We start from the raw sequence: 13,854 nt of genomic DNA, 5'->3' as shown, positions 1-13,854 counted from the left end.
TTGCCACGATTATTATTACTGTGCTGTTGAAGGCATTCATGCCCGGAATCAGTGGGTTGCTGTGAGTTTTCCGAGATGTCTGGCCATGTTCCAGAAGCATTCTCTTCTGACATTTCACCCACATCTATGGCAGGCATCCTCGGAGGTTGGGAGGTCTGTTGGAAACTAGGCAAGTGGGGTTTATATATCTGTGGAATAATATCCAGGGTGGGAGAAAGAAAGAACTCTTGTCTGTTGGAGGTAAGTGTGAATGTTGCCATTGGCCAGCTTAATTGAATAGCCTTGTAGCTTCAAAGCCTGGCTGATTCCTGCCAACAAAGGGCGGGAAGCAGCCAGGCTTTGAAGCTGCAAGGCCATTCAATGCTAATAAAGTTGGCCAAAGGCAACATTCACACTTGCCTCCAACAGAAAAGAGTTCTTTCTCTCACCCTGAACATTATTAAAATATATTAAGATAAGGCCATGATTTAAACGATTCAGTTCAAATGTAATTTAAAGGCAGGTGGGACGCGACTTACCTTGCAGGGCTGTTGTTCTTGTCGTCAAGGCGACAAAGGCATTGTAAACAGCTTCGAAAAGCGGTGTGGTGAAGGAAGCGCGACTAGGCCAAAGCCGGGGCCTTGCATAGCACCTCACGCCGGCTCCCCATTCACCTTCCTGGGCTTGCCTGCGGGAAGAGCCCGGTGCTTCCTAACTGCAACTAGGCCCCACGCCGGAACTCGGAAGGGAAACGCTGAGACAAGCGGTCTCTTCAGCGTTGCCACCGAAAAGCGCTTTTAAAGTATATATTTCTCGAGAAAAAGTTTTGAATTTGGGGGCGGGGGGGGGGGGCGCGGGAAATTACCTCACAAGCCCCCAGTGTGAGGGAAACAGGAAAAACTAGTGATTTTACTTAGAGGATACCGCTCTAGTCCTCCGACGCGACTCTATGGTGAGAAATGGACCATAGAGTCGAACCTAGGCTATTAGATTCCTAGAACGTATTGCAGTAGAGGGGAAACTATGTTTCAGAAAAGGAATATATTTATATATATAATATATATTTATATACATAGAACTTTTAAAAATAGGGATATACGGGTTTTAAGAAATATATATATATATATATATACACATAAAATGCTGATATATATATATATATATATATATATAATAGATATCATAATATTAATTATATATTATATACTACATGTAATATTATTAATAATATTACAATATATAGCTATAGTACAATATGGTAAGTTATCGCCAGTATTGTGCTATGCTAATAATATAATATTGTATGTAAATTTAAATGCTGATATGTATATATATATATAATAGACATAATAATATTAATTATATATTATATATTGCATGCAATATTATTAATATTATTACAATATATATATATATATACACACATAAAATGCTGATATATATAATATAATATTAATTATATATTATATACTACATGTAATATTATTAATATTACATTATATAGATATAGTACAATATGGTAATTTATTGCCAGTATTGTGCTATGCTAATAATATAATATTGTATGTAAATTTAATATATATATATATATATACATTAAATGCTGATATATAAAACAAATATAATATTAATTATGTTATATATTATATGTAATATTATTACAATATATGTAGTACAATATGGTAATTTATTGCCAGTATTGTGCTATGCTAATAATGTAATATTGTATGTACATTTAACATATATATATATATACATAAAATGCTGATATATATAATAAATATAATATTAATTATATATTATATATTACATGTAATATTATTAATAATATTACAATATATAGATATAGTACAATATGGTAATTTATTGCCAGTATTGTGCTATGCTAATAATATAATATTGTATGTAAATTTAATTTGTAAGGCGCCCTGAGTCCCCTTCGGGGCGAGAAGGGCGGGATATAAATGTATTAAATTATATATATATTATATTATCTAAATTATATTATATATAATATTATTATTACAATATATAGATATAGTACAATATGGTAATTTATTGCCAATAGTACAATATGTACTATTTATAGTACAATATAGTAATTTACATATATATTTAAATATATAATTTAAAAATAGGATTATATATATGTGTGTGTGTGTGTATATATATATATATATAGTTTTAAACATAGGTTTGTAAATATATGGAGCCCCTGGTGGTGCAGCGGGTCAAACCACTGAGCTGTTGAACTTGCTGACCGAAAGGTCAGGGATATATATATATATATATATATATATATATATATATATATATATATATATATATCTCTTTAAAATAGGTATAAATATGGCCATTGCCCAAAGCAAATTCTTATCTATACACTGCATATGACCATTGGTCTGAGCATTAATAAATTGATATACACTGCCCTCTTGTGGTGTCTCTGAGTCCTGCATCCATATATATCTCTGAGCCAATACTATTTTCCAAATATTTCCTTTTTGTATCCGAAAATTTCCTTTTCTTCTCCAGCTATTTCCTTTCCTTATCTGAACCCAAAATTTCATTTTGATCATTTCCTTTCCCTTAACACAAAATTTCCTTTTCTTATCTGAATATTTCCTTTTCTAATCCAACTTATTTTGTTTCCTGATCTGATTATTTGCTTTCCTTTTCCAAACTCAAAATTCCGTTTTCTTATCTGAATATTTTCTTTCCTTCTCTGAGTATTTCCTTTGCTTATCCAAATATTTCTTTTTCTTATCCAACTATTTCATTTCCTCATCTGATTATTTTCTTTCCTTTTTTGGACTCAAAATTTCATTTTCTTATCTGAATATTTCCGTTTCTTATGCGAGTATTTCCTTTCCTTCTCTGAATATTTCATTTCCTTATCTGATTATTTCCTTTCCTTTTCTGAACTCAAAATTTCATTTTCTTATCTGAATATTTCCTTTTCTTATCCAAATATTTCTTTCCTTTTCCAACTATTTCAGTTTCTTATCCGAATATTTCCTTTCCTTCTCCAAATATTTCATTTCCTTATCTGATTTTTGTCCTTTCTTTTTCTTAACGCAATATTGCCTTTTCTTCTCTAAATATTTCCATTTCTTATCCGATTTATTTCAGATTATTCATTTTCCATTTCTTAACTCAATCATTTCCATTTCTTATCTGATTTATTTCTGATTATTTATTTTCCTTTTCTTAACTCAATCATTTCCTCTTCTTATCTGAATATTTCTGTTTCTTATCCGAGTATTTCTTTCCTTCTCCAACTATTTCCATTTCTTATCCGATTTATTTCAGATTATTTATTTTCCTTTTCTTAACTCAATCATTTCCATTTCTCATCCGATTTATTTCTGATTATTTATTTTCCTTTTCTTAACTCAATCATTTCCATCTCTCATCTGATTATTTCTGATTATTTATTTTCCTTTTCTTAACTCAATCATTTCCTTTGCTTATCCGAATATTTCCTTTACTTCTCTGAATATTTTCTTTCCTTCAAATATTTCATTTCCTTATCACATTTTTCTCCTTTCTTTTTCTTAACTCAATATTGCCTTTTCTTCTCTAAATATTTCCATTTCTTATCCAGTTATTTGTGATTATTTATTTTCCTTTTCTGAACTCAATTATTTCCGTTTCTTATCCGAATATTTCATTTCCTTATCTGATTTTGTCCTTTCTTTTTCTTAACTCAATATTGCCTTTTCTTCTCTAAATATTTCCATTTCTTATCCGGTTTATTTCAGATTATTTATTTTCCTTTTCTTAACTCAATCATTTCCATTTCTCATCCAATTTATTTCAGATTATTTATTTTCTTTTTCTTAACTCAATCATTTCCATTTCTCATCCGATTTATTTCAGATTATTTCCCTTTTCTTAACTCAATCATTTCCATTTCTCATCCGATTTATTTCAGATTATTTATTTTCCTTTTCTTAACTCAATCATTTCCATTTCTCATCCGATTATTTCAGATTATTTATTTTCCTTTTCTTAACTCAATCATTTCCATTTCTCATCCGGTTATTTCTGATTATTTATTTTCCTTTTCTTAACTCAATCATTTCCTTTGCTTATCCGAATATTTCCTTTTCTTAGGCTTATCCGGCCTCCGAGACCTCCTTAAAAAAAAAGACTTCCTTTTGGGGTGAAAACATAGTTTTATTTTCCGCCGGTCGCCGGCGAATCCGAACCTCAGTGGAATTTAAAGGGAAAGAAGAAAGAAGACCTCGACCGTAGAGCGGAAATAGATCGTAAATCAAGAATTCGAGAGAGTTTCAGAGAAGATATTGCACTTCCGAGGAGAGTTCAGCACCGCCGGCCATACAAAGGGCTCCTGTTTTCCAAACTGTACAGATTCTTCGCTTTACAAGGAGTCTAAACACGGACAGAACTAAAAAAACGGGGGAAGGAAACCACGTCTTCTTAAGATGACAAATCACAGTTTTGTTTCGGCTTTTCCTCCCGTCGATTCTCGTGTCATTATGTTTCTATTTATTTGGATGAGCTACTTTTCGAGGAGAAAAACAACACGAGGCGAAGAGAAGGAGGAAAAAAATCCCAGCGAATCAGGGGACGTTTCCGAGGTCGGCGACCCACGGTTTTTCGCGTAGGGCCCCCCGAAAAATCCCTGTAAGGCCACAAAACGGGGAGGCGAAACGGTGACAAACGTCCCCCTTAAATATTGGGAAGGAAACCAATATTTTTGTCTGTTAAAAAAGCCGCCGGAAAGAGAAGGAGGAGCCGCCCTTTTTCTCGTTTTCACGAGAAACTCTCCGGCCGTTTTCTTCTTGACAGAATGGGCTACAACTACACAACCGATGGTTCCCAAAGGTGAGAGGCCCCGTGAATAATGGGATCCAGAGTACGTCTTTGTAAATCCGGGTATAAAAGTGCTATTTCAAAGTGGGGTATTTCCTCTGTCCGATCCGGCCGAGTCGTGGGCCTCCGGAAACCGCAGCAGGCTGGAAAGACAAGACGGGAATGGACAGCTTTAATGTACAGTAATAATAATAACAACAACAACAACAACAACAACCCTACTGGGATCTGCACACATCATCCGAAAATACATCACACAGTCCTAGACACTTGGGAAGTGTTCAACTTGTGATTTTGTAATATGAATCCAGCATATCTATCTTGTTTGCTGTGTCATAATAAAATAATAATAATAATAATAATAATAATAATAATAATAATGCAAGGAAACTGACAAAACCATTGATCATATCCTCAGCTGCTGTAAGAAAATCGCACAGACAGACTACAAACAGAGGCACAACTATGTGGCCCAAAGGATTCATTGGAACTTATGCCTCAAGTCCCACCTCCCAGCAGCAAAGAACTGGTGGGATCACAAACCTGCAAAAGTATTGGAAAATGAGCACGCAAAGATACTGTGGGACTTCCGAATCCAGACTGACAAAGTTCTGGAACACAACACACCAGACATCACAGTTGTGGAAAAGAACAAGGTTTGGATCATTGATGTTGCCATCCCAGGTGACAGTCGCATTGACGAAAAACAACAGGAAAAACTCAACCGCTCTCAGGACCTCAAGATTGAACTGCAAAGACTCTGGCAGAAACCAGTGCAGGTGGTCCCGGTGGTGATGGGCACACTGGGTGCCGTGCCAAAAGATCTCAGCCGGCATTTGGAAACAATAGACATTGACAAAATTACGATCTGCCAACTGCAAAAGGCCACCCGACTGGGATCTGCACGCATCATCCGAAAATACATCACACAGTCCTAGACACTTGGGAAGTGTTCGACTTGTGGTTTTGTGATACGAAATCCAGCATGTCTATCTTGTTTGCTGTGTCATAATAATAATAATAATAATAATAATAATAATAATAATAATAATAATAATAATAATAATAATACATCACACAGTCCTAGACACTTGGGAAGTGTTCGACTTGTGGTTTTATGATACGAAATCCAGCATGTCTATCTTGTTTGCTGTGTCATAATAAAACAATAAAGAGGATTGGAAAAGCCATTGGATTGGGCCATTCAGTCCAACCCTCTTCTGCCTTTGTGCACCAAAAGCACAAGCAAAGCACCCCTGACAGACGGCCTCCTAGCCTCAATGTCAATAATAATAATAATAATAATAATAATAATAAAAAAGAGGGTTGGAAGACACCCCTTGGGCTATTTAGCCCAACCTCCTTCTGCCTTTGTGCACCAAAAGCAGAAAGCACCCCTTACAGATGGCCTCCCAGCCTCAATGTTAATAATAATAATAATACAGTAGAGTCTCACTTATCCAACACTCGCTTATCCAACGTTCTGGATTATCCAACGCATTTTTGTAGTCAATGTTTTCAATATATCGTGATATTTTGGTGCTAAATTCATAAATACAGTAAATACTACATAGCATTACTGCATATTGAACTACTTTTTCTGCCAAATTTGTTGTCTAACATGATGTTTTGGTGCTTCATTTGTAAAATCATAACCTTTTTTGATGTTTAATAGGCTTTTCCTTAATGCCTCCTTATTATCCAACATATTCGCTTATCCAACATTCTGCCGGCCCATTTATGTTGGATAAGTGAGACTCTACTGTACCAATAATAATGAGGGTTGGAAGAGCCATTGGATTGGGCCACTTAGTCCAACCCCCTTCTGCCTTTGTGCCATGGGGGGAGGATAAATGGCTTCAACACTATTGTATGATTATATATTTGAGACCAATGGCTGTTGGGCTTTGCCCCATGTTGTTGTTGTTGTTGTTGTTGTTATTATGGCGGCTGCGACTGCAAAGAATTATTATTATTATTATTATTATTATTATTATTATAGCGGCTGCGACTGCGACATATTATTATTATTATTATTATTATAGCGGCTGCAACAAATTATTATTATTATTATTATTGCAGCTGCGACTGCGAAGAATATTATTATTATTATTATTATTATTATTATAGCGGCTGCGACAAATTATCATTATTATTATTATTATTATTATTATTATTGCGGCTGCGACTGCGAAGAATATTATTATTATTATTATTATTATTATTATTATTATTATTATTATTATTATTATTATGGCGGCTGTGACTGCGACCTTCTTTTGTGGAAACCCAAGGGATATATTTGGTTCCACACTGGAAGCATAACATTCTACCATTCCATCTACATACATACCTAAACGTAAACACAAAATTATTAATGGCAAAATGGGAAGGCAGGCATAATCCCATTACCTGTGCAAACTGGGAAGGGTTGTAAAATTGGACGGCACCCGCTGGGGGTCCTCCGGAAGAAGCGGCCTAAAACAAAAGAGAGAATCATTAAGTTAGGTTGGAATCGAGGAAGTTTCTGAGACACCGTGACATGATTTCTATTGGTTTTTGATATTTTCGCAGTGCTTTAAGGGGATCATATATAATATGATACTAATATAATATAATACGAATAATACAACGTAATAATATTAATTATATATTATATTTTACATGTAATATTACTAATAATATTACAATATATTGATACAGTACAATATGGTGATTTATTACCAGTATTGTACTATGCTAATAATATAATATTGTATGTAAATTTAATTTGTAAGCCGCTCTGAGTCCCCTTCGGGGTGAGAAGGGCGGCATATAAATATAGCAAATAAATAATAATAATAAAAAAACATACTCATGTGGGGTCAACCTTATTCCAAGATAAAGATAAACCTCACAGACTTCCATCTCGAGCTCAGCTTGTGCCACAGTCACGGCCAAGTGATTTCAAATATTCCTCTATAAATCCTACTTCTTTGCGAACTCACCGGAAGCTCTGCGGTTGTTTCAGGGCCGGGTTCGAGTCCTGGAGTCGTCTGCTCTTCGGCTGCCTGGCCTTCTAAAGGCTGAGGCTCCTCTGCAACTGCGCGAATAAACAACAAAACAAGCCCAAAAGCATACAATGAGTTGGCGATACAATTCTTAGTATGTGTCCCGTATTTCATCGCATAATAGTCGCTATAATTATTATATACAATTACATATTGTATATAATTATAATATCGATAATAACATAATGTTATACAATATTATATTAATAATATAATATAATAATATTAATTATATATTAAATGTAATACTACTAATCATATTACCATATAATGATATAGTACAATATAGTAATTTAATGCTTATATTGTGCTATGCTAATAATATATTGTATGTACATTTGATTTGTAAGCCGCTCTGAGTCCACTCCGGGGTGAGAACAGCGGGATATAAATGTAGTAAATAAATAATTAAATATAATATAATATTGCAACCCCCCCCCCCCCCCCCCCGCATTTTTGTGCTCTTCACGTAATGGTCGCAGAGGCGTTTTGGGACAGATTTCCCCCACCTTCATCTCTTCTTTCTCCCATGTAATATTACTAATAATATTGCAGTATAGCCGTATAGTACAATACAGTAATATATCATGCTTATATTGTGCTATGCTAATAACATAATATATTGTATATACATATAATATTGATCATAATATTCTAATGTAATACAATATAATAATACACTTTTATAATTGTATATTATATATTACATGTAATATTACTAATAATATTGCAGTACAGTCGCATGGTATAATATTGTAATATACCATGCTTATATTGTGCTATGCTAATAATATATTGTATGCACATATAATATTGATCATAATATTATAATGTAATACAACATAATAATAATATACTTTTATAATTGTATATTATATATTACATGTAATATTACTAATAATATTGCAGTATAGTCGTACAATATAGTAGTTTGGTACTATAGTACACTATAGGTGTTATGATTGAGCCTCATGGCTCTGTTACTGACAGACGTGGGCGTAAGACTCCTCGAGAGTCAGATACTCTCGAGGAGCGAGAGAGAAAAAGACTGCGAGACATATTTGCAGCACCATCTGACGAGGAGTCTTTCGAAGGGTTTACGGAGAGAATGGAGGAGGGGCTGGTTAGCTCAGAGGAGGATGAGATGGATTGGACTCGGGTAAGGGAGGAAGTGGGTGCCACTGGCCATGATGGGACAGAAGATGAATGGGGACCTTCAGGATTAGACCCATGGTTTAGCTGGAGGGATGGGACGGGATCCACAGCTGGAGATGCTGTTGGGCGTAGTCAGAGGTGTTCCAGCTCTGACGAGGAAAGTGATGAGGAAACGCCCGGGTTAAGGAGGACAGCTGACAGTGATGAAGATTTGTAACTGGCATAAAATGGGGCTTGGGAGCAATTGCAAATTGCGTTGGGCAAGGTAATCTGGGCAAACGCTTGGGATCCGTGTGTGTGTGGGACGCTTCCCTGAAGACTTGTGTGCTTTCCTGTGCTGTGACGTAAGTTGATTGGAATCCAGGGTCAGACGGCGGGAGGGATTGTGTGGGCATTTGTTTGTGCAAACCTGTGCTTACTCTTATTAGCTTGACCCTCCGTCGTCTTCTTGACGGACGCCATCTCCTGCTTTGAGAACTCGGACTGAACTGACCACGGCTTGTCTTCCCCCCTTCTTGGACTTGGAAAAACTACAAACGTCTGCTTCTGGCTTTGATCTACGGAACGGAACTGGTCTACTCAACTGCTACAATCCTTGGCTGATTTACTCGTGTTGGAGATCCTGTCTGCTGTGTGTGTGGGGGAGCGACGCAAGTTACTCTAAGCACAGTGTTGGCAGCAGAGAGGAATCTGCTGCCAATTAGTTGCATTCTTTGTATCTTTTGTTCCTTGGCTTTCGTTTCGTTTATACCCAGGCTGAAGCAAGCAGTTTGTTTTTTACCCGGATTAAACTCCGGTTTAATCCGGTTTATCTTTTGAACATTTACTTTTGCCCCTTTTTGCTCCTAAAGGCAAAAACTGCCTGGCCCTTGTGTTTTACGGGCATTTTTGAGTTCTGTAATCTAATAAACTCTGTTACTTTGAATCTTGTGGCGTTCTGTCCTTGACAGATTGCCCAACGCCCATAAAAAGTTTATTGCAGCAATAAACCCGTCAGGAAGACGATGGATGAGTTAAGGGCCAAAGTAGACCAATTGCAAACGGCTTTTACCGTTAGCCAAACAGCTCAGGCTGTGAAAGGACATGTTTTGACTCCTGAACGCTTTGACGGAACCAGGTGCAAGTTGCCAACCTTTTTGGCACAAGTGGAGCTTTATTTTTCTCAGCTCAGTGCTCATGCTTTTCCTACAGACACTAGCAAGGTGGCCTTTATTTTGAGTTTGTTGACCGGTCCCGCAGGACAATGGGCCACTAATTTAATTTTGGGAAATGACCCAGTCAAGGACAATTTGAATAATTTCAAAAAGTTGTTAACTGATACTTTTGGGGATCCTCTCCGCACGGAGAACGCTGGGTGGGCTCTGTATCGGTTGAAACAGGGAAAGGGGACTGTTTTGGATTACTTAAATAAGTTTAACCTGTATCGCCACCAGCTGGATTGGGGGGAAAATGCATTCATGCTTTTATTTACTGCCGGGTTAAGTGATATGCTCCAGGATGAATTAGCACGCTTGGAGCCGGCTGAAAGCTGGGACGCCTTAGTAGCTAAGGTGCTGCGTTTAGACGCAAGGTTCGAGGCTCGTAAACACTCAAAAGCAATGTGTGCGCCACCCATGCATGTAACCAGGGCACCTGTGGTGATGGGGGAAGAGCCCATGGAGCTTGGGGTCTTTTAAAGCTGTCTACAGAGGAAAAGAGCCGTAGGAGGCAGCTGGGCTTGTGTTTGTACTGTGGGAATGCTGGGCATTTTGCCAAAAATTGTAATGTGAAACCTTCCCAGCTTTCGGGAAAAGGCCAGCCCTAGTGCGACGTGAGTCCAACGCACTAGGGCTCCTCAAGCAGTCAACTGAGGGGAGGAAGCATGTTTTTGTACCCATTACATTATCTGTTGGGGGAAGGGAACTTGTTTCTACTTTGGCACTGCTGGACTCAGGGGCTACGGTCTCCTATGTAGATATTGAGTTTGCTAAGAAGCATGGCATTCCTAGAGTGCGCAAGGCATGCGACGTGTGGGTGGAAGGAGCAGATGGGAGACTGCTGGAGACTGGGGTGGTTAACCATGAAACCTCAGCAGTAACGTGGGAGGTGCAGGGAGTAACGGGAACGTTTGTGTGGGATATTACGAGCTTGCCTAGATATGATGTGATCCTGGGGATGGATTGGCTAGCTGTAGTAAACCCACAAGTAGATTGGGCAACACGTAAAGTGATCTTAAAGAGGCAGGATTGTTGCACTCTAAATGTTACTCATTCTGATATGGAGGGAGTGCCTGCTGAGTATGGGGAGTTCTCTGATGTATTTTGTAAAAGAGAAGCGGACAAATTACCACCGCACAGGCCATATGATTGCGCCATCAAGTTGGCAGAAGGTGCGAAACTGCCAGCAGGGAGGCTGTATGCCTTGACTGTACCGGAAAGGCAAGCTTTGCGGGAGTTTCTAGATGAAAATTTAGCCAAGGGGTTTATTCGCCCATCTAGTTCTCCAACTGCGGCACCAGTATTCTTTGTAGCCAAAAAGACTGGGGAACTTAGGCTGGTCTGTGACTATCGGATCCTAAACAAATACACCATTCGGGATAGGTACCCGCTCCCTTTAATCTCGGAACTGTTATCAAGGGTGCAAGGGGCTAAGGTCTTTACCAAGCTTGACCTGCGGGGGGCCTATAACTTAATCCGTATACGGGAAGGGGATGAATGGAAGACGGCATTTAACACGTGTTTCGGATGCCACGAGTTCCGAGTCATGCCTTTTGGGCTTTGTAATGCTCCTGCGGTATTCCAGAGGTTCATGAACGATGTGTTCAGGGACCTAATTGACCAATTTTTAGTGATTTATTTGGATGATATCTTGATTTTTTCTAAGGACGAGAAAGAACATCGTCAACATGTCAAGCAGGTTCTGCACCGACTGCGGGCTAATGGGCTTTTCGCCAAGGCTTCCAAGTGCGTCTTTCATGTGCCTGAAGTGGAGTTCCTAGGTCATGTAGTGTCAGGTAGGGAACTTAAAATGGACCCACATAAGGTTGACGCCGTCAACTCATGGCAGGAGCTGAAGACTAAGAAGGATGTACAAAGGTTCTTGGGTTTCGCTAATTACTACCGGGAGTTTATTCCGAATTTTGCAAAGCTCACGGTACCTTTGACGCAGCTTCTGCGCAAGAAACAGCCATTTGTGTGGGGGCGGGAAGCTCACGAGGCGTTTCTACAACTAAAGTCTAGTTTTCAATCGGACAACATACTAACCCATCCTGATGTTGACAGACCGTTCGTGGTAGAAGCGGACGCTTCTAGCTACGCGTTGGGGGCTGTATTGTCTCAGAAGGATTCCTCAGGGACCTTGCGTCCCTGTGGATTTTACTCGCGGCAACTAACACCCTTCGAGCAGAACTATACCATATGGGAGAAGGAGTTGTTGGCGATTAAGGTGGCGTTTGAGGTGTGGCGGCACTGGCTTGAAGGGGCACGGCACCAGATCGTGGTCAGATCTGATCACAAGAACTTAGAGCACTTGCAAACAGCAAAGAAGTTAAACCAGCGTCAAATCCGCTGGGCTTTGTTTTTCTCCAGGTTTAACTTCAAGGTGCAGTTCGTGGAGGGGAAGGCAAACTTGCGGGCCGATGCTTTATCCCGCAAGCCGGAATTTAAGACCAATGAGCAGGTAGTATGTCAGACCATCTTGCCTACTGCCTCTCTGTGTGTTGTAGATAATGAGCTTGGGTTACATGACCAGATCCTTGAGGCTCAGAAGGATGATGTGTGGACTCAGGAGCAACTGATGCTGCTCTCTGCAGGTAACCGTACCATACTGCCGCATCTCCAGGATCAAGACGGGGTATTGGTGCGTAGGGGGCAGGTTTACGTACCAGTGGGGACCCTCAGGTTGGAGGTGATTAGAGCCCACCATGACGAACCCATGGCTGGGCACTTTGGCAGGTTCAAGACCGTACAGCTTATCACCAGGAGCTACTGGTGGCCAAAGATGCGGCAAGACATTCTGCGCTTTTGTGACAGCTGCGCCGTTTGTCAGCAGAGTAAGACGCCTGTTGGGCGCCCTAGAGGGTTGTTATCGTCTTTACCTGTTCCGGAGAGGCCATGGCAAATCATTTCCATGGATTTTATTTCAGATTTGCCTAAGTCTGGGGGTTATACTTGTATTTGGGTGGTGGTGGATTTATTTAGTAAACTGGCTCATTTTATTCCTTGTTCAACCATTCCGGCGGCCCCTACGTTGGCCTTACTATTTACAAAGCACATCTATCGTTTGCACGGAGCACCCGAGGTGATTATTTCAGATAGGGCTCCGCAATTTGTGTCACGCTTTTGGAAACACTTCCATGAGTGTTTGGGGACTAAGTTAAACGTGTCTTCAGCTTTCCATCCGCAAACGGATGGACAGTCGGAACGGGTTAATGGGCTCTTAGAGCAGTATCTGCGTTGTTTTTGTTTAGATCAACCCACGGCTTGGGTAAAGTGGTTACCGGTGGCGGAATTTGCTTACAACAATGCGGTGCACACGTCTAGTCAGCATACGCCATTTGAGCTAACTTATGGTTTTCACCCACGGGGAGGTGTGGCGCCGTCGACCAATGTGGTCTCTTCGGACCCTGTGTACCGCTCTTCGGAAATGGCTGCATTGCATGATGTTGCCCGTCGCTTACTGTTGGAAGCTAAGGCAACGCAAAAGACTCAGGCTGACCGCCACAGGCAGGCAGGGGAGGAGTTGGAAGAAGGGGATTTGGTGTGGTTATCTTCCAAACATATTAAACAGGCTGGGGGAAAGTTTGCGCCTCGGTATTTGGGTCCCTTTCCTATCGTTAAAAAAATTTCTT

General features: G+C 39.2%; 1 protein-coding gene across 2 annotated transcripts in view; it reads right to left on the bottom strand.

Annotated features, from left to right (window-relative positions):
• Window positions 1-3,906: 3,906 nt before the first annotated feature.
• Window positions 3,907-13,854, bottom strand: part of sec16a (SEC16 homolog A, endoplasmic reticulum export factor) — a 69,014-nt gene continuing 59,066 nt past the window's right edge. For both annotated transcript variants that reach the window (XM_062960254.1, XM_062960255.1), the window contains 3 exons: window positions 7,809-7,903; window positions 7,234-7,299; window positions 3,907-4,964 (listed from right to left, as the gene is read on the bottom strand). In XM_062960254.1, the coding sequence (XP_062816324.1) occupies window positions 4,896-4,964; window positions 7,234-7,299; window positions 7,809-7,903 (230 nt within the window). In that variant the 3' untranslated portion in view covers window positions 3,907-4,895. The remainder of the gene's footprint in view (window positions 4,965-7,233; window positions 7,300-7,808; window positions 7,904-13,854) is intronic.

The sequence above is a fragment of the Anolis carolinensis genome, unplaced genomic scaffold, assembly GCF_035594765.1.
Source record: "Anolis carolinensis isolate JA03-04 unplaced genomic scaffold, rAnoCar3.1.pri scaffold_7, whole genome shotgun sequence".
NCBI lineage: Eukaryota > Metazoa > Chordata > Lepidosauria > Squamata > Dactyloidae > Anolis > Anolis carolinensis.
The sequence above is the reverse complement of the archived record's forward strand: the minus strand, read 5'-3'. Positions and strand labels throughout refer to the sequence as shown.